This window comes from Trachypithecus francoisi, unplaced genomic scaffold (genome assembly GCF_009764315.1).
Source record: "Trachypithecus francoisi isolate TF-2019V2 unplaced genomic scaffold, Tfra_2.0 Lachesis_group11, whole genome shotgun sequence".
NCBI lineage: Eukaryota > Metazoa > Chordata > Mammalia > Primates > Cercopithecidae > Trachypithecus > Trachypithecus francoisi.
The window spans coordinates 76,302,718-76,327,980 of record NW_022681456.1 but is presented as its reverse complement, the minus strand read 5'-3'; the positions used below and the strand labels follow the sequence as shown (position 1 = coordinate 76,327,980).

Here is a 25,263-nt window from a genome sequence, read left to right as displayed (position 1 = left end):
CTATGTATAAAAAAAGAAAGCATGAAAAAAATCCAAATAGTATTTCAAATATGTGTAGGCTATGGTCCATTTCTAGGCATATCTAGCCTTCCTTCAGTATTCCACACTAATCACACTGAATTGTAATGGCTTAGTTTTCCATATGTGTATGTTTTAGTTCTATAACTGGATTGAAAGCTAGTTGTGTGGTCCTAGATAAATTATTGAATTTTGCTGAGCCCACTTTCTTTATCTGCAAATTAGAGATAATACTTACTTTGCAGGGTTGTAGTGAGCATTAGAAATAATGTATCCAAAGTGAGTTTAATTAAAAAGTAGTTACTTTGTTTTTGACTTCTGGCTTTAGCAGTCTATGTACATAGGAGGTGTTTGTATTTTTATAATATTCCAAATGAAATGACCATACTAGCATCCCACCCAATTTAGATATTTATTGAGCATATATGAAACATAAAGCACTGTTCATAACCGTAAAGGCCTGGTGAGCCTATATTATTTAGATATGTTTCTTACATAAACCACATGCTGCTTTTCATCTTTAGCAATTTTCTTAGTCATCTGTTTCCTCAGTCTCTTAACACCTTGCCTGACCCATTAGTAGGTGCTGAATAAATGTGTGAGCTGAGTGGAATAATTTAGTGGGAAAAGAGAAACACACAAATTGGATAAAACCTGGCAGGCCACGATGAAAATGATTAACAAGTGTAAAGTACTTGGTACACTGGGAGATCAGGAGACATTAATTTTAAGGTATCTGGGAATGCCTTGTGGAGTAGGCAGATTTGACCTGGGCCCCAATAATAGGGGCTGAGGCAAGGAGCTTACAGATGGAAATAACAATGTGAGTTAAGGCTGAGAGGTAGAAGTAAACACGGTGCGCTTTGTTATCAGGGAGTTATTGGGGGAGGGGGGAGTGCAGAAGAGTAGGGTAAGTGAATGGGTACAGATGGGAAGAAAAAATGTCATTGGTCCTACATTTTGAGGATTTTGATGTGACTAGTCATTCTTTTTAGTTTTAAAATGTTTCTGAAAAATACTGCTTTCAATATGGCCTGAGGCATCCTTGGGCAGAGTGGATCTGAGGGATGGCAGGGGTCGGGAAAGTGGCGGGCCAGAGATGACAACTAGCCTGCCCCTGAAGAAGGCCGGGAGTGGCAGGATGGCCGAGACCTTCGGCGGCACAAGAGCACTTAGTGGCCAATATTCGCGCCGAGGTGAGAAAGGAGTGTCTGCGAGGAGGCGGGACACCCTTAGCAGCTCAGCAGGCAGCAGGAAGCTGCAGAACAACGCTTATAAAGGCCTGTCACCCACACTGGGTGGGCAGCAGCGAAGTCCTCGGCAGCCCGGGTGTTGTCTTTGAGGGAAGTCGCAAGACCCAGCTCGGCCCAACAGCATCTGGCCCGGCGCCCCTCTCCCCGCCCCTCTCCCCGCTCCGAGTCCCTCGCCCCGCCCCTCGCCCCTTTCCCCGCCCCTCGCTCCTCTCTCCGCCCCTCTCCACTCGCCCTGTGCCCCACGCTCCCGGTCTGGTTCAAAGCTCCCTCCTGCCTAACGTCTTCAGCCCAGCCTCGCTGCCCTTCTTCCCTGCGCGGAGGGAGGGCCTGGGCGGTCGGGTTGGCGGGAGGGAGATTACCTTTCCCGGTCTCGCTCCGGCCGCCCAAGCCGGAGAGAAGCAGCGGCGAGGTCTGCGGGCGGCATGGCGGGAGCTCCGTACGAGCGCGGGAGGGGCCCCGCGGCAGGGGAGCAGCTGCAGCAGCAACACGTCTCTTGCCAGGTCTTCCCCGAGCTTGTGGCCCAGGGGAATCCCCAGCAAGGGTTCTTCTCCAGCTTCTTCACCAGCAACCAGAAGTGCCAGCTTAGGCTCCTGAAGACGCTGGAGACAAGTAGGAGCCATGACCTGGAGGCTGGGGTTCGGCCGAATGGGTCTGAGACCGGGTGGGCGAGGAAGGGCCTGGGCAACACCTGGCCAGGGGCTGCAGTTTCTGCCTCAGGGCTGAGTGAACCAGGTTCAGCACAGAGTCTAGGCAGATAGGGCATCATGGGGGCTGGGTTGGGAGCCTGGGGCTCAGTTTTCCCACCAGAGGAGGCGCTGAGACCCTTTTCGTCGCTGTTTTTGGCTTGGCGAATGAGTTTGTCTGCCCTTTTTTGTCACTCACTGTTGTGACACATCTTCCGATTTCTTACATAAGTTATGCAGCCACATTGTGACTTCAGGGTAAGGGTGAGGCCGAGTTTTAAAGAGCCAGCCAGGTTAATTAAGGCATACAAAGTCTGTAAAAATGTAATTAAAGCATACAAAGGCTGTAAAAATGTAAAAACAGTTTTGCAAACCTATCCTTCCTTGGAAAGGGTTCTTAGCCTTCATGCATGAATGGGCTTCAGAGCATAGAAGTCCCTGAAATGGTCTGTGAAATCGTGCGTGCGTGTGTGTGTGTGTGCCTAAGTGCATTTCTTTTTCTTTCTTTTTTTTTTTTTTGAGACGGAGTTGCCGAGGCTGGAGTGCAGTGGCGCGATCTCGGCTCACTGCAAGCTCCGCCTCCCAGGTTCACGCCATTCTCCTGCCTCAGCCTCCTGAGTAGCTGGGACTACAGGAGCTCGCCACCACGCCCTGCTAATTTTTTGTATTTTTAGTAGACCCGGGGTTTCGCCGTGTTAGCCAGGATGATCTCGATCGACCTCGTGATCCATCCGCCTCGGCCTCCCAAAGTGCGGGATTACAGGCGTGAGTCACTGCGCCCGGCCCTAAGTGCAGTTTTTATTGTGGGGGGGCGGGGAGAGTTAATAGCTTCATTATATTTTCAAAGAGGCCAACGACCCCACAAAGGTTAAGAACTGCTGTGGGTTAAACAGGAGCACAACTGCCCATTGACAAATTTCTCTCCAGTAGCAGACATTGCACTAGAGAAGATTTCTTAATTCCTTTACATTGACATAGACTTAGTGTACTTTCAGATACATTTGGAAAATTAGTCTTAAACATACTTGTCCCAAAGCAAGGTTACTATTTTATAGTTGGTCAGTCACAGTTCAAAAGTCAACCACTGAAAGATTTTCCAACCTTCTTGGGATTACCTGCTTGTAGAGACTCAGGGAGGTAGGAGGGGGAAGGGGAGTCGAGGGTAAAAGGGGAGAGAATGATGATATTGTATTTACTATACAAATATGTATTGAGTGCCTCCCAGGTTTTGGTGGGGGAAGTAGAAAGATGAGTTAGCACCCTGCCTGGAAGGTGCTTCAAAGTGGAATAGAGTGGAAAGAGTGTGGGTTGCAGAGCTAGATGTGGGTTCAAATGCGGATCCCTTTCCTCAGGTGTGGAAGAGTGACTTAACTTCTCTGATCCTCACTATCCTTATTGTAAAAAAAGAGAAGGGGAAAAATACCTCTTTTAGGGTTGTTGTGAAAAATAGATTTTATGGGGCTGGGTACGGTGGCTCATGCCTGTAATCTCAGCACTTTGGGGAGCAATATAGGGAGACCCTGTCTCTACAACAAATAAAAAAATTAGCTGGATGTGGTGGCTCCTGCCTGTAGTCCCAGCTATTTAGGAGGCTGAGGCAGGAGATTTGCTTGAACCCAGGAGGCTGCGGCTGCAGTGAGCTATGATTGCATCACTGCACTCCAGCCTGGGCAACAGAGCAAGACCCTGTCTAAAAAAAAAAGTATTGATTTTATGAATGTAAAGTACCAGCATATCAGGAGCTGAGCTGAATAAATGGTAGCTGTTTTTACAGTGGAAGGGCCACACAGTGGAGGAAGAGTAGAAATAGATAGGATGTGAGGAAGGTGGGGTGCTGAACATGAGCCCCAGAAGGAATCAATGGACCTCAATCTTCCAAGGGCAGGGTGGCTGGGAGGGCCTGTTGGTGGTATTAAAGTGTCAACCTGCAGCTTTAAAATCCTATCCCTGCGTGGGGCATGGTGGCGGAAACCAGGCCTCATGGGAGACTTTTTTTTTTTTTCACCAAAGCAATTTTATTCTAATATTGCCGCAGGTCCTTTTTGAAGTATTAAACCAAGGTGCTGCCTGCTTTTTTTTTTTTTTTTTTTAAAGTATGAGGACTACAGACTTTTGAAACTGTTTTAACTTTGTAAAATTCTCCTAGTTGCATGAATAATAATGTGCTGAATACAGTACCTGCTATCTGGTATTCACTCAATTAATAATACTTATTGTTAACAATAATTATTCTACTGTGAACACTCTTGCAAGGGGCAGGTTGGTAAAGCAGTAACCTATACCTGACTTCTCATCTCACATTTCTTTCTCTCGCTTATTTTTGTCTTCAACCTTTTTTTTAAACCTTAGTTTCTTTTTCACTTTTTTTGGGTTACGTCATATAATTGGCTGTGCATTTATACTCTCAGACAAGATGCCTATGGGAAAAGTTAATATCAGAGGCATTTGGGTTCCTTGTACTTTCCTGTAGTAGTCACGGGCCCATAGAGTCTTAGATGTGGAAGGGCCCTGAGGAATCGTCTAGGCCTCCCTATCCCCTTACAAGGAAACCTCCGTGCCATTGCTGGCCACATACTCCACAGACCTCTACTGGAACACAGTTACCTGTTCCCCGAGGCTCTTTCAATCTACTGTCTATTGTTTCACCAGCTTTAATTGTTGGAGAAAAATCCTTTCTCTTACTGAGCTGAAATCTGCTGTGTGTAACTTCCATACTTTGGTCCTTGTTCTGCCCTTTGAAGAAATATTAACTGAATCTAGTCCTACATGGCACCCCTTCAATACTTGAAGCTACTGTGGTCCTAGTTAAGTCTTCTGTCTCCTTTCCAATCCCCTAAATCCTTTCTTGCTTCTTACTGGAAGTAGTCCTGTAGTACCCTAGTCACTGTCCCCTGTGGAAGAGCTTCAGTGGCAGGTCCCATTTAGAACGTGGTAGTACTCAGCATGGGACATGGCGTTGCCAGTATGGTCTGACCAGGACAGAACAGTGTGGCTACTGGCTTCCTCAAACCTAGGTACTGTGCTGTTGTTCACTTTTTTTTTTTTTTGAGATGGAGTCTTGCTCTGTCTCCCAGGCTGGAGTACAGTGGTGCGATCTGGGCTCACTGCAAGCTCCGTCTCCCGGGTTCACGCCATTCTTCTGCCTCAGCCTCCTGAGTAGCTGGGACTACAGGCGCCCGCCACCACGCCCGGCTAATTTTTTGTATTTTGATAGAGACGGGGTTTCACTGTGTTAGCCAGGATGGTCTCAATCTCCTGACCTCGTGATCCGCCTGCCTCAGCCTTGCAAAGTGCTGGGATTACAGGCATGAGCCACCGCGCCCAGCACTGTTGTTCACTTCTAAGGAATGTGGCCGTAGATTCCCTCAGTCTTTTGGTATATACCATAATACAACGTGTTTGATCCTTTAACTAAACATGAACTTGAAAAGCATAGTTGATATTATCTGAGATGCTTAGTAATACCATGTTTGTATTTGTGTTAGTGTTTTTTTTCAGTACAAACTTGCTTTGATGTTAATTTAAACTTGGCCTCTCATGTCAATTTTTACCAATTTTAAGATAACATTACTTTTTTTTGAGACAGAGTCACTCTGTCTTCCAGGCTGGAGTGCAGTGGTGTGATCTCAGCTCACTGTAACGTCTGTCTCCCTGGTTCAAGCGATTCTCATGCCTCAGCTTCCCAAGTAACTGGGACTACAGGCATGTGCCACCATGCCCAGCTAATTTTTGTATTTTTAGTAGAGATGGGGTTTTGCCATGTTGGTCAGGCTGGGCTTGAACTCCTGGCCTAAAATGATCCACCCGCCTCAACCTCCTAAAGTGCTGGGATTATAGGCATGAGCCACTGCATCTGGCCTGTGAGTTACTTTTTGATAATATCTTACACTGCTATTTGGGTAGTTTAATTGGTGCTACTTTTCCAATTAGCTTACTTAATTAAATCAATATCTTTTTTAGATCCGTATGTCAAACTTCTGCTTGATGCTATGAAACACTCAGGTTGGTAAGTAACTCTTTTTGAAGTGCTGCTGTGGGATCTGGCCGCTGAAAACAAAAACCAAGTTCTCTTCTTAAGAGAACTGCTTAGGATTTCTCGAGGTCACGAAGTCTTTTCCATAGGGTAAATAGAGGTAATTGGCTGCATTGTTTCTAGGCAGGCCTTGTTCTCTTTGGACATCTTCTGCCCTAACTAATGTTCTTTTTTTTTTTGAGACGGAGTCTCGCTCTTATTGTCCAGGCGGGAGTGGGCAGTGGCGCTGTCTTGGCTCACTGCAACCTTCCTCTCCCAGGTTCAAGCAATTCTTCTGCCTCAGCCTCCCGAGTAGCTGGGTTTACAGGCGCACATCACCATGCCCGGCTGATTTTTGTATTTTAGAAATGGGGTGTCTCACCACATTGACCAGACTGGTCTCAAACTCCTGTCCACAAGTGATCCACCCACCTTGGCCTCCCAAAGTGCTGGGATTGCAGGTGTGAGCCACTGCTCCAGCCCAGCTCATTTTCTAGCTCTTACCATTCACCTTGGGTGATTAGTAAAGACAGTACTCAAATTTTTCTTGTAAGTAATTACCAATCCTGGCCTTTCTGCTACACCACCCTGAGCATTGTTTTTAATGGAAAAGAACTCTCAGCTTGTTATGTAGGAACCTTGCAGATGTTGTATAACTTTGAGGGGTTTAAAGGAAGTGACTTCTGACATCCCGTTCTTAACATTCTGGCTCAAGGGTAGGAACTCCAGCATACTTGCAATATGGCCATCATCAGTTGAACAAATGTTTTATGGAATCATATCTATAGAATTTGAACTAGGATGCATTTTGCGTACAACCTCCTTATTTTACAGGTGAGATAACTGAGTCCTGAAGATGTTAAGTTTCTTTCCCAAGGTTTCCTATGTGTTAGTAGTAGAGGAGATTTACTGTAGGGTGGAGGGTCTCCTGAGTCCTGGCCCAGAGCTGTTTGCCACATACACACTGTTTCTGGACATTGTCTCTTTAATCTATTCTTGCCTTTTAGTGCTGTTAACAAAGATAGACACTTTTCTTGCGAAGACTGTAATGGAAATGTCAGTGGAGGTTTTGATGCTTCAACATCTCAGGTAGGCATTATTGCCAAATTGTTTCCTTCCCTTTAATCCTCTCTCTTGATATTTTTTGAGCATCTTCCACATGCTTGGCATTCTGTTTGGTAGACTTTGTGTAGGACTAAAAAAGTGAATTAATTATCCTTACTCTAAGGAGTTTACTCTTAAGATCTCTTAAGGAGTTTATAGCCTTACAGGAAAGATAAAACATGAACACAGACAATTATAAAATGAGGCAGGCTAAACCATTTTAGATGGGCTTGGTTACCACAGTGGGACAGTGATGTGATTGATTGAAAGATGCCAACAGATTCAACTAGCGGATATAAAGCCTCCTTAGGGGCAGAGCAGGGGCAGCATGAGCAAAAGTGCATGCTAGGAAACTGCATGGCATGTGTAGGGAATGGCATATTGTCTAGTTTATCTCGAGGGGAGGAACACGTGGGGAATAAAGGAAAATAGGATTGGAAAGAAATGTAAGCCATATGTTGGGAGGCCTTGAATGCTAAACGAAAGGGTTTTACCTTTACATGGTGAGAAGCGATACTGCCTGTGAAAATCTTTCATTAGGGGAGTTTTCTTATCTGTACACTATGGACAATGATTTTATGAAATGATCATTTTATGGAATGATTATGAGAATTAAATGAGATATTTCTTACAGAGTTGCTTATCTTAGTGCCTGGCCCATAGTAAGCATGCAATAAATTTTATTATTAGTTTTAAGTCATCAGAGGGTTTCGACAGAGTCTTGGAGGTGGTAGATAATGTCATGTGATGAGGGTAAATGATAGTGTTATAAGTAACTGTTTCCCACCTGAATGTATGATTCATATTTAACTACACTTAACTGTTTCCTGCTGGATAATTTTATATGTATTTAGGTTATTTATAACATTTTTACAGTAAGCATGGGAAGTGGCAATATAGAACAAGGGTAAGAAGTTTAGATTTTGGAGTCAGACTTGAGTTTAAATCTTAGTTTCCCTGCTTATTATCTGTGGGGCTTGGGCAAGTATTTTTCTTCTTCTCAGTTTTCTCATTTGTAAACTGGTAGTCACAATACCTATAGCTCTCAAAATGGCTCTGGATAAGTTCACCCCCTTCCTGGTCCCCCCAGGGTTAAATAGAGTGCACATCTTGAACTTTCATCCTAATTCGCAGCAGTGTTGAACACAGTTGGGCACCCTCTCCTTTTATTATTATTATTTTTAATTATTATTATTTTTGAGACAGAGTCTCACTCTGTTGCCCAGGCTGGAATGCAGTGGTGCAATATGGGCTCACTGCAACCTCCGCCTCCTGGGTTCAAGTGATTCTCCTGCCTCAGCCTCCTGAGTAGCTGGGATTGCAGGCATGTGCCACCACGTCCAGCTAATTTTTGTATTTTTAGTAGAGACAGGGTTTCGCCATATTGGCCAGGCTGGTCTTGAACCCCCAACCTCAGGTGATCCCCCTACCTTGGCCTCCCAAACTGCCAGGATTATAGGTGTGAGCCACCATGCCTGGCCTATTTTTTTAAGTGAAAATTTTTATTATGAAGTATCTTATTCATACAGAAGAGTAAAAAACCTGTATGTCCGCTTTCAGTAATAATAAAGTGCACACCTATGTAACTGCCACCCAGACTAGAGAAAAAGAACATTACTAGGACTTCAGAAACCTGTGTGGTCCTCTTGAATCAGATCCTTTTCCCTTCCTTAACTTGATTTTTGTGGTAACCATTCCCTGCTTTTCTGAATGACTTTACCATCTACATATACAGTCCAACAGTGTGTTATTTAGTTGACTGCTTTTGAGCTTCATACGTGATATACTTTGAGTTTTATGTAGTATTTTGTAGTATTATGAAATTGTGTAGTAGATAGTCTCCAACTTACTTCCCACGTTCAACATTTGTGAGATTCTTTCTTGTCATTGTGTGTACCTCTCTGGTTTATTCAGTTTCCCTGTTATATAATGTTTATTCCGTTGTGTGTTTATACTACAGTTTACTTTAATATTGATTGTTTCCAACTTTATTATTATGAACAATGCTGCTATAAATATTCTTGACCTTCACTAGTGGTACACATTGCAAGAGTTTCTCTAAGGTATATGCTCAAGAGCAGAATTACTGGGTCATATAGTTTGTGTACACTTGACTTCAGCTGTTAATGCCAAACACTTTCTTTGGTTTCTAGTATACAGCATTCTTCTGGTTGCTCCTTTGCTAGCTTACTCTCCTCTACCAGCATTTAAATGTTGAAGTCCCTCAATCCTTGGTCATAGAGCCCCTTCTTTTTTTACTCTGTACTCTGCCAAGGAGGTCTCATCAATTTTCTGGGGTCAAAGCTCATTTTTAAGAATTCCACATTCCGTATATCCAAGTGCCCATTTAACATCTCTACTTGAGCTTCTATTTATTTATTTATTTTTATTTTTAGTGAAAATAAATTTTTTTGGGGACAGGGGCTTGCTCTGTTGCCACTTGCTCTGGAGTGCAGTGGCACAAACATGGCTTACTGCAGCCTTGAACTCCTGGGCTCAAGCGATCCTCCCATCTCAGCCTCCTGAGTAGTTGGGACTACAGGTGTGCATCACTGGACCCAGCTAACTTTTAAAACTGTTTTGTAGAGATGAGGCCTCATTATGTTGCCCAGGCTGGTCTTAAACTCCTGGCCTCAAATGATCTTTCCGCCTCAGCCTCCCAAAGTGCTGGGATTACAAGCGAGAGCCACGGTTCCCCGCCTACTCAAGTGTCTTGAAGACACTTTAGACTTGAAATGTGTAAGTCCAAATTCATGATTCCCCAGTGAGGATGGTGCATGAATACGTGTCCTTAATCTAAGTACTGTTATAGTCCAGAGAGAGGAAAAGGGAGAAGTTAGTCACTGGGTGAGGCAATTGGAGCATGTACGCTTAGGACTGGGACTTGTCCCTTGGGTAGATGTGTGGCCAGTGGAGAAGAGTGGGTAGAGATACTCCAGGCAGGTGAGCTTGTCAGGGAGAGGTGAGGTCATGTGGGAGAGAAGATCGAGTCTATGAAAGGAGATTTTAGAAATCACTGAACTTCTTTTATTTTGGTGTCTCCTAGATAGTTTTGTGCCAGAATAATATCCATAATCAGGCCCATATGAACAGAGTGGTCACCCACGAGCTCATTCATGCATTTGATCATTGTCGTGCCCATGTCGACTGGTTCACCAACATCAGACATTTGGCGTGCTCAGAGGTGAGTTTTATTGTATTTTTCTCCAGAACACTCTATGCTCGAATATTTTATTCAAGTGTAATTTATTTAAATGTATTCCTTTTCCTATTGTCATAGCTCTACCTTAGTCTTGAATTTCTGTTTTAACTAACATTGAATACCATTTCTGATAAACAGCTAGAGAAATTTAAACTATATTTTTAGAAGTCTCTTAACTATATCCTGTAAGTCCTAATAATAGTGATGACTGACTTTAATAAGCTATTAATTTTTTCCTATGGGATACATTTTATAATGTGAAAAAATAATAATTAACATTTACTGAGGGCTGTATTCCAAACACTGTTCTGTTTGCACAGATTCTCATTTAATCTTCACAATAACCCACTGAGGTAGATATTATACTATTATTGTCCCTGTTTTATGTATGTGGAAAGTGAGACGGTTGTTTAGATTCCAAAGTTAGTAAGTGGCAGAGGCAGGATTACAACCAGTATTTTTAACTAGCTTGCCCAGCTGCCTTCCATAGAGTTCCTTGCTTGCCCTAGAGTAAAACATGCTCGTTTCAAAAATACAACATGAAAAGATATTTATTACTAAGCACGTTGGATTGCTCGGCATATGCTCCTAGAGAGAGCGTATTCTGCATATGCATATACTTGGATGTCATTAATTGAAGAATTAATTAAAATAATCTAAATCTCAAGCCTATACTTCATAACTTAGATTATTTTCCCTTTCTCTTGAAATTAATATGTAGCCCCCCTGCATCTAATTATAATTCCAATTATTTGGAGAATAGACTGAAACCTGAGTTTTTAAATAGGTCTCTCTCAGGTGCTGTGAGAATGAATGCCTTGTAGCTAAAGTGTGTTAAGTACTTTGAGCTCCTCAGAGGAATGAGGCCATAATATTGTAGAAGGAACAAGAAGTGGACCATTCTGTTAGCAATGAATTAGCAAAAATGTGGTCAGGCTGCCTGTAGAATCTATGTGGGTTGTTCTAAGACTTTTTCATTCATTAAAGTATAGTAAATCTGAAAATATATCCTAATTTCAGGCTGTCATGCTCATAGCATGATCAGTTTGGAATGTTCTTGATTCTTTGTGTTTTGTATTGCTTCATTTTTCACAGGACAATCAAGTCCCTAGAGGAAGGTCCTGAACTTATACAGGTTTGAGGGAAGCTGCAAGAGAGATTTGGGCTAGGGTTGGGAGGGTCATATCCTCAAAGTGTCTCAGATATTAATGCATTCCGTTTTAAGCTCACTATGAAACTCAGTGTATTTCAAGAATGCTTTCTTGAAGTACTTTTAGTAATTTCTACAAGTATTTGTATCTTGTAGAGTGTGTAATTTAACTCTGAGGTCTAGCTCTCTGACTTTTGGTTCCAAAAGAAATTAGTTCTGTCAGTAAAGCTACAGCATAAAGTTTAGAAAATTTCCTTTGGTAGGCGACTGAACTTTTCCCCATCTCTCCAGTGTATTTGGCATTGTCTAGCATAGCTCATAGATATTTGCTTTTGTCGTCAATAGAGTTTAAAAAGTCCTTTAAGAAGAAGTCTTACAAATACTCTTTTCTCAGACAAAGATGCTAATTTTATATTCTTTTCTAATTTTAAAAAATTGGTTGATATCATAAAGATATATAGAGCATGAGTGTTTATTTTCTTTTTGTCTGTCTTCTGTGTGATAGGTTCGAGCTGCTAACCTTAGTGGAGACTGCTCACTTGTCAATGAAATATTCAGGTTACATTTTGGATTGAAACAACACCACCAGGTAAAAGCTAACATGCAATCACCTCCCCTCCAGAGTGTTATGAGTGGAAATAATGAATAAAGAAATGAAAAGTACTTCAGTATTTGAAATTTGAAAGAACTTCCTGTGTGAAAAGAATACAAAGTATGTACCATTTAAACAAAGTAGATGGAATTTAGTTCTACTTTATAATTATGGGCAAGCTATGTGACTCAATGAGTGTGTGAGATATTTTAATAATGAAAGGAGGCCTGGCACAGTGGCTTGGGCCTCCCAGCACTTTGGGAGGCCGAGGTGGGCGGATCACAAGGTCAGGAGATTGAGACCAGTGTGGCCAACATGATGAAACCCTGTGTCTACTAAAAACACAAAAAAATTAGCTGGGAGTGGTGGCGCTTGCCTATAGTCCCAGCTACTCTGGAGGCTGAGGCAGGAGAATCGCTTGAACCTGGGAGATGGAAGTTGCAGTGAGCCGAGATCGTGCCACTGCACTCCAGCCTGGGCCACAGAGTGAGACTCCCTCTGAAGAAAAGAAAGAAAGGAGCTAAGATCTTGCACCTGGGATACTTTTCGATGGGGCTGGATAAGGAATGGAAGTGAAATCACAGCATGTCTTACTGTTATTCTAACAATTCTTGACTTCTGTTTTGAATCTACCATAGCATTCTGGAAACAAAAAATGTAATCCCTTTCAGAACAGAGTGTGTGTTGCTGCACAAGTTATGGCTTTGTCTCAGTGTACCTGTAAAGGCTGTATAATGTGATAGAAAACCTTTGGCTTAGCACAGACTTGAGTATGATGAGCTTAGCTGAGAGGGATTTGTGTAAACAAAACAAAAACAAAAAACAAAAGAGATAGCTATAAGGCAAGATTATCCTGCTGGAAAGGCTTTGAGATCTGTATTAGATGGATGTGGGGAGAGGAAGTATAGAACTCATGGATTGATAATGAATGTGAGCAGTTCTGCTCACAGCCACCCTGGGCCTCTGTCCACATTTAGGAGAAAGGGTGGTCAGTCATTTTCTATAGTAAGAGCCTGCTGAGCCAGTTTGTGAAGTATGTGAGCATCAGGATATCAGTTCCAACTAGATGAAAAAAGATATGTTAAGGACAACAGGAAGGCCCTTGGTTTTGTGGAGAAGAGAGTAACTCAACTCTGGGGTGGAGGGTGGAGTCACAGTGAGCTACTCAGAGAAACTGTGAACTGAGTGAATCGGAGTGAGAAGAAAAGCCTGCTGCCTGGAAAGGGTGATTACCCTGTGCCAGGTCAGCTTATTGATATGCCACTGACTTATCTTGTGCTGCATGTTTTCTGTGCCCTTGAGTCCCTGCTTCTCTGGTGAATTCTGTGTCTTCTGACTGTCAGTGGAGAGGGGTGGAAGCAGGGTACACATCAGCACACCCCTAGAGGAGAGGATAATGTGGTTAAAGCATGTGCTGGCATAGCTCATGGATATCTGCTCTTGTCAGTAGAGTTTGAAAAATTCCTTAAAAAAAACTGTTACATATACTCTGTTTTTAGAAAAATATGCTAATTTGGCCGGGCGCGGTGGCTCAAGCCTGTAATCCCAGCACTTTGGGAGGCCAAGACGGGTGGATCACGAGGTCAGGAGATCGAGACCATCCTGGCTAACACGGTGAAACCCCGTCTCTACTAAAAAATACAAAAAACTAGCCGGGCGAGGTGGCGGGCGCCTGTAGTCCCAGCTACTCGGGAGGCTGAGGCAGGAGAATGGCGTAAACCCGGGAGGCGGAGCTTGCAGTGAGCAGAGATCCGGCCACTGCACTCCAGTCTGTGTGACAGAGCAAAACTCCGTCTCAAAAAATATAAATAAATAAATACAATAAATAAATAAATAAAAATAAAATTATAAAAAAGAAAAATATGCTAATTTTATATTCTTTTCCAATTAAAAAAATAAGTTGATATAATAAAGGAATAGAGCGTGATTTTTTTTTTTTTAATTCACCTTCTATCTTTGTGATAAGTTTGTGATGCACGCAGTCTGTGAAAGAGAAGTTTTCCTCTTTTTACCACTGGGTAGCAGCAGCAGAAAACAAATAGAAATAGCAATAGGACAGAAAATATGTGGAGGCAGTAGGAATGTGGCTGAGGGAGAAGTCTTAGACAATGGAGTTCCTGCTTTTGTACAGCATGTGCCCAGGGAATAGAAACAGCAAGTACAGTTACTGACTGTAAAATTGCATAGTCATACCTTTATTTTAACAGAAATTTATTATGTCTAAAAAGAAGTAAATCTGTGGTCTACACTTGTGTCTCCTAACCCTGTGGCTTCAGGAGACAAATTTTTGTACCTTTTTTTCCCTGCAGGGGAGAAATTTCCTCTCTTTTTAGTAATTGTTGTTTTGGCTTCACATGGTTCTTTTCTTCTTCCTTTATGCCTGGGGTTTATTTTTTAAAATCAGTGTTTGGTAAAATTCAGGTTGAGAAACACTAGATTCCAATGTGAGTATCTCCAGCTTGAGCACACTGACCAGGCCAATGAAAAACTGGGAACATGCAGAGAAAACAGATGGTTGTCAGGATGCACAGCCATCCAAACCAGTGTTTGATTATTTTTAGGAAAAGGTCAAGTGCCATTCTTTTGAGTTTTAATTTGGGCCTGTGGAGAAATAAATGGATTAAAAGCTCTCCAAGAATTGGAATGGCAGGGCCTTATATTTCTTAAATACTTAAGTTAGAGTATTGAGAAATTCTAGCCTATTACTATGAAACATTAGGTAAATTATTATCTTAGAACTTTAATATCTGTGTAAAGAACAATCAGGAAAAAAAGTTGTTTAATTTCCACCCCCCTTAAAAAATTAAGGTACTTTCCAAGTTTGGGTGGATATGTGTATGGTTTTCTGTTGCCTCCAGAGAGGACTTACCCTTCTCAAAGGAAAAGTTATCTAGCATTGGTCAACTGAAAAGAAAGAGAGGTACAGAAGTGAAGTATATTTTAAATTTAATTAAATTTTATAAAAAAGTCAATCAGGACCTTATAGACTTTTTTTTTTTTTTTTTTTTTTGGTGATTTTGCAAATTGGGAGATACTGTTTGGTAGACACTGTGTAGAATTTCTGAGAATGACATCTGCTTATATTAGTGGGAAAGATGAGAAAATAGAGGTCTTACTTATACCTAAATAATTTTAGGTTGAGCTAAAAATACTCCTTAAGTGTTACGTATCTTTGTTCATTTTGTTTTCTTCTTTGGAATCATAGAAATTAGTAAAATAATATGAGGAAATGAATTTTAATTAATTCAGACATTAGATAAAATGTATTATTTCATGATTAAATGTTTATATAAAATTAGAGCCTCATACTTTTTCTTCTTTTTAGACTTGTGTGCGAGACAGAGCCACTCTTTCTATCCTGGCTGTTAGGAATATCAGCAAAGAAGTAGCTAAAAAGGCTGTTGATGAAGTTTTTGAATCTTGTTTCAATGACCATGAACCTTTTGGAAGGATCCCACATAACAAGACTTATGCAAGATATGCTCATAGAGACTTTCAAAACCGTGATCGGTATTATTCAAATATATGAGCACAATGACATTTTATGTTACAGAGCTTCCATCATCATGCAGAAAAAAAAATTTAGTTCTCAGGTGAACAAACATATAAAATATAAACAATCCATTCAATCCAGATAAAACAGAAGATTGTGATTCTAGCATATTATCAGAAAAAGTAACTATGGCAAAAAATGAAACTGCTTTAAACTCCAAGGCAAAAATTGTATCTTTATAGCTAACCATTTAGTAAATAAATAAATTACATTTTTGTATTTTAGTGATTTGTTTTTATTACATGTGATTATTTTAAAAATTGATTAAGAAACCTGTGAAGTGTGCCCTTCCATGATGTTGATAGGTGACCACTATTGGTATTTACATTAAATGTAAAGAAATGTGTACTGATCTCATTGTAGGACTCTTACCGAGCTGTTGTTATATGATGAAAATTGGAAATAATTCATTCAGTGGTCGATGCTATCCTCTCCCTATTCTTCTTTTATCATATATGTAGGATCTGTATGGCCTAATTTTCTGGGGACAGTCCTGGTTAGATCTTTTTCTTTTTAATAAAGGCAGTGCCCAAATTTTAGCTCCAGATCGACTGTAAGAACAAACCAGCAATACCAAGAGGACCCACAGACCCTCTGAAGGAAGCAACGGCTCCTGCAGTACCCAGGAGACACCTCAAATACTGTGAGTGCCCCAAATGCAGAAGTGGGAAAGGGAGACCCTCCTCTCCCAAGCACACCGCCCCCCCCCCCCAGTGGAGAAACTGAAGGTCTGTTTGTGGGAGAAGTTTCCGACCTTACCTGGAGCTGAGTTAATTTAGAGAGCTGAGCGAAATACAGAGGGTAGAGGAAGCAGCAGAAAGGCCCAGGGAGCTCGCTGGGTCCCCAAGCAGCCCATTCCTGCCTGTCACCACAGGAATCCATTGTGGGGGCAGCTAGAGGAGCAGAGGGTAAAACTCCACACAAAGAAGGAAATCTCTAGCTGGACTTTGTAACAATTTCAATGGGGCGAGAAGCCTCCTGGCCAGAACTTGGGAGAGGGCGCAGATCCCGTGTGCAGAATCCACAGAGGGTAAGAACCAAGCTCTTTTCTTTCACAGCTGGGAAGCGGGTAGCCTGGGGCAAGTTTTTAAGCCTGTCTCACCCACCACCTGGAAACAGACTTGGGGCTGTGGTAGGGGTCATGGTGGGAGTGAGACTGGCCCTTCGGTTTGTGTGGGAGCTGGGTGATGCTTGTGACTGCCAGCTTTCCCTCACTTCCCTGACAACCTGCATGACTCAGCAGAGGCAGCCATAATCCTCCTAGGTACACAACTCCAGTGACCTGGGAATCTCACCCTCATCCCCCACGACAGTCACAGCAAGACCTGCCCAAGAAGAGTCTGAGCTCAGACATACCTGTCCCTTCCCCGACCTGATGTTCCTTCCCTACCCACCCTGGTGTCTGAACAAAAAGGGCATATAATCTTGGGAGTTCTAGGGCCCCGCTTACCACAAGTTCTTTTCCATACTACCACAACTGATGCTCTCTGGAAAGCACCACCTCCTGGCAGGAGGCCAACCAGCACAAAAATAGAGCATTCAACCACCAAAGCTAAGAAGCCTCACGGAGTCCATTGCACTCCACCCCCTCCACCTCCACTGGAACAGGTGCTGGTATCCACAGCCGAGAGACCCGTAAATGGTTCACATGACAGGATTCTGTGCAGACAACCCCCCAGTACCAGATTGGAGCTGGGTAGACTCACTGGGTGGCTAGACCCAGAAGAGAGACAACAATCACATCAGTTTGGCTCACAGGAAGCCATATCCATAGGAAAAGGGGGAGGGTACTACCTCAAGGGAACACCCTGTGGGACAAAAGAATCTGAACAACGGCCTTCAGCCCTAGACTTTCCCTTTGACAGAGCCTACCCAAATGAGAAGGAACCAGAAAACTAACCCTAGTAATATGACAAAACAAAAGCTCTTTGACACCCACAAAAAAATCACACTAGTTCACGAGCAATGGGTTCAAACCAAGAAGAAATCCCTGATTTACCTGAAAAAGAATTCAGGAGGTTAGTTATTAAGCTAATCAGGCAGGCACCAGGGAAAGGCAAAGCCCAATGCAAGGAAATCCAAAAAATGATACAAAAAGTGAAGGGAGAAATACTCAAGGAAATGGAGAGCTTAAAGAAAAAAGAATAAAAAATTCAAGAAATTTTGGACACACTTTTAGAAATACAAAATGCTCTGGAAAGTCTCAGCAATAGAACTGAACAAATAGAAGGAAGAAATTCACAGCTTGAAGACAAGGTCTTCAAACTAACCCAATCCAACAAAGACAAAGAAAAAAGAATAAGAAAATATGAATAAAATTTCTGAGAAGTCTGGGATTATGTTGTGACCAAACCTAAGAATAATCAGTGTTCCTGAGGAAGAAGAGAGTTCAAAAAGCTTGGAAGACATATTTGGGGAAATCATCAAGGAAAACTTCTCTGGCCTTGCGAGAGATCTAGACATCCAAATACAAGAAGCACAAAGATCACCTGGGAAATTCATCACAAAAAGATCATTGTTTAGGTACATTGTCATTAGGTTATCCAAAGTTAAGATGAAGGAAAGAATCTTAAGAGCTGTGAGACAGAAGCACCAGGTAACCTATAAAGGAAAACCTATCAGATTAACAGCAGATTTCTCAGCAGAAACCCTACATGCCAGAAGGGATTGGGGCCCTATCTTCAGCCTCCTCAAACAAAACAATTATCAGCCAAGGATTTCATATCCAGCGAAACTAAGCATCATATATGAAGGAAAGATACAGTCTTTTTTCACACAAACAAGTGCTGGGAGAATTCACCACTACCAAGCCACCGCTACAAGGACTGCTAAAAGGAGCTCTAACTCTTGAAACAAATCCTGGAAACACAACACATCAAAGCAGAACCTCTTTAAAGCATAAATCACACAGGATCTATAAAACAAAAATACAAGTTAAAAAGCAAAAACAAAAAACAAGAAAACCAAAATACACAGGCAACAAAGAGCATGATGAATGCAATGATACCTCACATTTCAGTTATAATGTTGAATGTAAATGGCCTAAATGCTCCACCTAAAAGATATACAACCACAGAATGGATAAGAAGAACTCACCAACCATCTGCTGCCTTCAGGAGACTCACCTAACACATAAAGACTCACATAAACTTAAAGTAAAGGGGTGGAAAAAAGCATTTCATGCAAATGGACACCAAAAGTGAGCAGGATGGCTATTCTTAAAACAGACAAAACAAACTTTAAAACAACAGTTAAAAGAGACAAAGAGGAACATTTTATAATGGTAAAAGGCCTTGTCCAACAGGAAAATATTACTATCCTAAACATATATGCACCTAACATTGGAGCTTCCAAATTTCTAAAACAATTACTAATAGACCTAAGAAATGAGAGACAGCAACACAATAAGAGTGGGGGACTTCAGTACTCCACTGACAGCACTAGACAGGTCATCAAGACAGAAAGTCAACAAAGAAACAATGGATTTAAACTAACTTGGAACAAATGGACTTAACAGATATGTACAGAACATTTCATGCAACAACCACAGAATACACATTCTATTCAACAGTTCATGGAACTTTCTCCAAGGTAGACCTTAGGATAGGCCATAAAATGAGCCTCAATAAACTTAAGAAAATCAAAATTATATCAAGCACTCTCTCAGACCACAGTGGAATAAAAATGGAAATAAACTCCCAAAGGAACCATCAAAACCATGCAAATATCTGGAAATTAAATAACTTGCTCCAGTGAGCATTGGGTCAAAAACAAAAGATGGAAATTAAAAAATTCTATGAACTGAATGATAATAATGACACAACTTACCAAAACCTCTGGGATAAAGCAAAGGTGGTGCTAGGAGGAAGGTTCATAGCCCTAAATGCTGACATCAAAAAGACTAAAAGAGCACAAACTGACATTCTAAGGTCACACCTCAAGTAACTAGAGAAACAAGAACAAACCCAAACCCAGCAGAAGAAAGAAGTAACTAAGATCAGAGCAGAACCAAAGGAAATTGAAACAATAAGAACAACAAAAATACAAAAGATAAATGAAACAAAAAGCTGGTTCTTTGATAAGGTAAGTAAAATTGATGGACCATTAGCAAGATTAACTGAGAAAATAAGAAAATCCAAATAATTTCACTAATAAAACAGGAGATGTTACAACTGACCACTGAAATACAAAGGATCATTCAGAGCTACTATGAACACTTTTATGCACATAAACTGGAAAACCTAGAAGAGATGGATACATTCTTGACAAAACACAACCCTCATAGCTTAAACCAGGAAGAATTAGATACCCTGAACAGACCAATAACAAGCAGCGAGATTGAAATGGTAATTAAAAAATTACCAACAAAAAGAAGTCCAGGACCAGATGGATTCACAGCAGAATTCTACCAGACATTCAAAGAAGAATAGATACCAATCCTCTTGACACTATCCCACAAGATAGAGAAAGAAGGAACCCTCCCTAATTCATTCTATGAAGCTAGCATCACCCTAATACCAAAATCAGGGAAGGACATAACCATAAATGAAAACTACAGACCAATATCCTTGATGAACATAGATGCTAAAATCATTAACAAAATACTAACTAACTGAATCCAACAACATATCAAAAAGATAATCCACCATGATTAAGTGGGTTTCATACCAAGGATGCGGGGATGGTTTAACATACACAATTCAATAAATGTGATACACTACACAAACAGAATTAAAAACAAAAATCACATGATCATCTCAATAGATGCAGAAAAAGCATTCAGCAAAATCCAGCATTGCTTTATGATTAAAACTCTCAGCAAAATGGGCAGACAGAGGACATACTTCAATGTAATAAAAGCCATCTCTGACAGACCCACAGCTAACATAATACTGAGTGGGGAAAAGTTGAAAACATTCCCTCTGAGAACTGGAACAAGACAAGGATGCCCATTCTCACCACTCCTCTTCAACATCGTACTGGAAGTCCTAGCCAGAGCAATCAGACAAGAGAAAGAAAGAAAGGGCATCCAAATTGGTAAAGAGAAAGTCAAACTGTCACTGTTTGCTGATGATATGATTGTTTACCTTGAAAACTCTAAAAACTCCTCCAGAAAGCTCTTAGAACTGAGAAAAGAATTCAGCAAAGTTTCTGGATACAAGATTAATGTACACAAATCAGTAGCTCTTGTATATACCAACAGCAACCAAGCAGAGAATGAAATAAAGAACTCACCCCCTTTTATAATAGCTGAAAAAAAAAAAAAAAAAAGAAATATACCTAAGCAAGGAGTCGAAATACCTCTACAGCGAAACTACAAAACACTGCTGAGAGAAATCGTAGATGACACAAATGGAAACATCCCATGCTCATGAATGGGTAGAATCAATATTGTGAACATGACTGTACTGCCAAAAGTAATCTACAAATTCAATGCAGTCCCCATCAAAATACCACCATCATTCTTCACAGAATTAGAAAAAGCAATTGTAAAATTCATATGGAACCAAAAAAGAGCCCTCATAGCCAAAGCAAGACTATGCAAAAAGAACAAATCTGGAAGCATCACACTACCTGATTTCAAACTATACTATAAGGCCATAGTCACCAAAACAGCATGGTACTGGTATAAAAATAGGCACATAGACCAATAGAACGGAATAGAGAACCTAGAAATAAACCCAAATACTTACAGCCAACTGGTCTTTGACAAAGCAAACAACATAAAGTGGGGAAAGAACACCCTTTTCAACAAATGGTGTTGGGAGAATTGGATAGCCACATGTAGGAGAATGAAGCTGGATCCTCATCTCTCACCTTATACAAAAATCAAGTCAAGATGGATTAAGGACTTAAACCTAAGATCTGAAGCTTTTAAAATTCTAGAAGATAACACTGGAAAAATTCTAGACATTGGCTTAGGCAAGGATTTCATGACCAAGAACCCAAAAACAAATATGACAAAAACAAAGATAAACAGCTGGGACCTAATTAAACTAAAGAGCTTTTGCATGGCAAAAGGAACACTTAGCAGACTAAACACAACCCACAGAGTAGGAGAAAATATTCACAGTTTATACATCTGACAAAGGACTAATATCCATAATCTACAATGAACTCAAACAAATCAGTAAGAAAAAAAAATCTCATCAAAAAGTGGATTAAGGACATCAATAGAAAATTATCAAAAGAAGATATACAAATGGCCAACAAACACATGAAAAAATGCTTAACACCATTAATGATCAGGGAAATACAAATCAAAACCACAATGCAGTACCACCACAGTCCTGCAAGAATGGCCATGATAAAAAAGTCAAATAACAGTAGATGTTGGCATGGATGCGGTGATCAGGGAACACTTCTACACTGCTGGTGGGAATGTAAAGTAGTATAGCCACTGTGGAAAACTGTGTGGATATTCCTTAAAGAACTAAAAGTAGAACTTCCATTTGATCCAGCAATCCCACTACTGAATATCTACCCAGAGGAAAAGAAGTCATTATGCAAAAAAGACACTTGCACACACATGTTTATAGGAGCACAATTCATAATTGCAAAATTGCGGAACCAACCCAAATGCCTATCAATCAACGAGTTGATAAAGAAACTGATACACACACACACACACACACACACACACACAATGTGATGGAATACTACTCAGCCATAAAAAGGAATGAATTAACAGCATTTGCAGTGACCTGGATGAGACTGGAGACTATTATTATTCTAAGCAAAGTAACTTGGGAATGGAAAACCAAACATCTTATGTTCTCACTGATAGGCGGGAGCTAAGCTATGAGGACACAAAGGCATAAGAATGATTCAGTGGACTTTGGGGACTTGGGGGGAAGAAGAGGAGTGGGGCAGAGGAATAAAAGACTAAAAATATGGTGCAGTGTATACTGCTTAGGTGATGGGTGCACCAAAATCTCACAAATCACCACTAAAAAACTCACTTATGTAACCAGATACCACCTGTGCCCCAATAACTTAGGAAAAAAAAATAAAATTAAGCAAACTGAAATCATAACAAAAAAGTAAAGGCAGTGCATTAAATTCATAATACAATCCAATTTAATTTATATATATTTATAATATTTTTCATATAATCATTCTCAAATTTTTTTTAGGCACCATATCTGAATTTTGGATCCAGAATGCATGGTCATTGTATCTATACCCCTTAACACAGTCTTTATCTGCATCTTCCACCTGCTACCTGCTCCTAGCAGCTGCATCTTTAACCTGCTCCTAGCAAACATCATTTGGCCTATGTCTAGATTGATAGGTGATGATGCCTATGTGTAGATGTGGCTGATTAGAGGTTTAAAGACTGAAGCTAGCAGGATTCATTCTTTTGACTTAAAATTTTATTAAATATAAATTATAAAGTAAAACCTGAAGCCTTATCAAACATTTAAAACAAAATTTGAGGATTTTGGGAAGATAATGGAGAATAAAACACCAGAAATCCGTCTCCCCGCTTAGGTAAAAATTATAGTAGCAGAACCTCTCTGATGTAACTATTTTGGAACTCTGGGTCTATTGAAGACTTGCAACAGCCAGGGAAAAGCTTGGATAGTAAATTGTGGTTCATTTTGGTCAATTTTAGCTCTTAGTACAGTAGCAGCTACCCATCCCCATCCCCTATCCCTCTGGCAGGTGGGTGTGCACATGTTCCTGGAGCAGCTTGCATGCAGGTTTTGGGAGCCAGGGTGAATAAAAAAAGACTGTGTCCTCCAAATAGTGGAGATCTGTGCTTTGATTGCTAATTGCTGCTTCTGATTACAGAGGTTCAGAGGTAGGTGGACATTGTGGTTGCACCTCCCTCTATTGTTGCAAGCCGCCCCCCACCCCCAGCTGAAGTGACTTCCTGGTTAATTAAAAGGCTGGTGCCTTTTTGTTTTTTTTGTGCCCTTAATTTTTCTCTTTTCCCCACTTTGGGAGCCAGACACTGAAGACTATGACGTTCAAAAGTAACCTCATATACAAGACAAATTAGAAAGTTACAGTGCATGTGTAGGGGAAGGTACAAGCTCTGAAAATACCCTAATTTTATACCTCAGACTGATCCTCAGCACAGGGACAGCTTACAACAAAAATAACACAAAACAACAAAGCCTGGAGAGAGAGTATCTGACTTTTAGACTTACCAGATTATTAGATTAAAATGTCCAGTTTTCAACAAAAATCACAAGAGATAGAAAGAAACAGGAAATTATGGCCCATTCTATGGAAAAAAGCAAACAAACAGAAACTGTCCCTGAAAAAGACCTGTTGGCAGATTTACTAGACAAAAACTTTAACACAGCTGTCTTAAAGATGCTCAAAGACCACATGATCCAGCAGTCCCACTCCTAAGTATATACCCAAAAGAAAGGAAATTAGTATATGAAAGTGATATCTGCACTCTCACGTTTATTGTAGCACTATTTACAATAGCCAAGATTTGGAAGCAACCTACACAATGGAGTACATTCAGCCATATAAAAGAAAGATCCTGTCATTTGCAACAACATGGGTGAAACTGGAGGTTATTATGTTAAGTGAAATAAGCCAAACTTTGCATGTTTTCACCCATGGGAGCTAACATTAAAACAATTGAACTCATGGAGATAGCAGAATGATAGTTACCAGAGGCTGGGAAGGGTAGTGGGGTGGGGGTGGGGGCGTGGGGGTAAGGGAGGGGAAATTGGGTATGGCTAATGGGTACAAAAATATAGAATGAACAAGACAGTATTTGCTAGCACGACAGGGTAACAGTAGTAAAAAGCAATTGTACATGTAAAAATAACTAAAAGTGTATAATTGGATTGTTCATATCACAAAGTGAGGGACTAAGTGGCTAAGTTGGCTGGACTTCCTGGGTCAATAGGGACATCCCTAAGGGGACTGTCCCCTAAGCCAAAATGAGTCACAGTTGCAAGCTAAGGGATTGCAACTTCAAGCAATCATATAGGGAGTTTAAGCTCTAGCTGCAGCCTGATGTTTTTAACCAATCAGGCCCACCAACCCACAAGTGGATTGAAAAATAAGCTAATTCTATAGGAATTAGGAAAAAGGAAAAGAGGATGGGGTTAGAAGGGGATATAAGCACAAGGCACGCAAGCCAAAAATGGCAACCCTCCCGGGTCCCCTTCCACTGTGTAGAAGCTTTACTTTTGCTTTCACTTTACTTTAACTTTCGCTTTAATAAATCTTGTGGTGGCTCATGCGTGTAATCCCAGCACTTTGGGAGGCCTAGGTGGGCGGATCACCTGAGGATTAAGTGGGCCGATCACCTGAGGTCAGGAGTTTGAGACCAGCCTGATCAACATGGTGAAACCCCATCTCTACTAAAAATACAAAAATTAGCCAGGCATGATGGCACATGCCTATAATCCCAGCTACTTGGGAAGCTGAGACAGGAGAATCACTTGAACCCAAGAGGCAGAGGTTGCAGTGACTCAAGATTGCACCACTGCACTCCAGCTTGGGTGACAGATTGAGACTCTGTCTCAAAAAAAAAAAAAAAAAATCTTGCTGCTACACACTCTTTGGGTCTGTGCGTTTCTCTAATCGAGCTGTAACACTTGCTGCTGTGGTCCACGGCTTCATTCCTTGAAGCCCATGAGACCATGAACGTTTCAATCGAGAAAAACCTGTATCAGAAGAAGACTTCTTGTCTCAAAAGGATAAATGCTTGAGGTG

At 41.1% G+C, this 25,263-nt stretch overlaps 1 protein-coding gene across 5 annotated transcripts; it reads left to right on the top strand.

Moving 5' to 3' along the window:
* Positions 1–1,464: 1,464 nt before the first annotated feature.
* Positions 1,465–15,791, top strand: ATP23 (ATP23 metallopeptidase and ATP synthase assembly factor homolog). 5 transcript variants are annotated; one of them, XM_033221461.1, is made up of 7 exons: positions 1,465–1,680; positions 1,772–1,920; positions 5,915–5,960; positions 6,974–7,055; positions 10,117–10,254; positions 11,928–12,011; positions 15,340–15,791. In XM_033221461.1, exons 2-7 carry the CDS (start codon positions 1,890–1,892, stop codon positions 15,541–15,543), a joined length of 585 nt encoding a protein of 194 aa, XP_033077352.1. In that variant the 5' UTR covers positions 1,465–1,680; positions 1,772–1,889; the 3' UTR covers positions 15,544–15,791. The 5 variants fall into 5 exon arrangements, with proteins under 5 accessions (XP_033077352.1, XP_033077349.1, XP_033077351.1 ...); XM_033221462.1 differs by having other exon boundaries at positions 1,466–1,680; positions 1,772–1,880; XM_033221458.1 differs by having other exon boundaries at positions 1,465–1,880.
* The last annotated feature ends 9,472 nt before the right edge of the window (positions 15,792–25,263 follow it).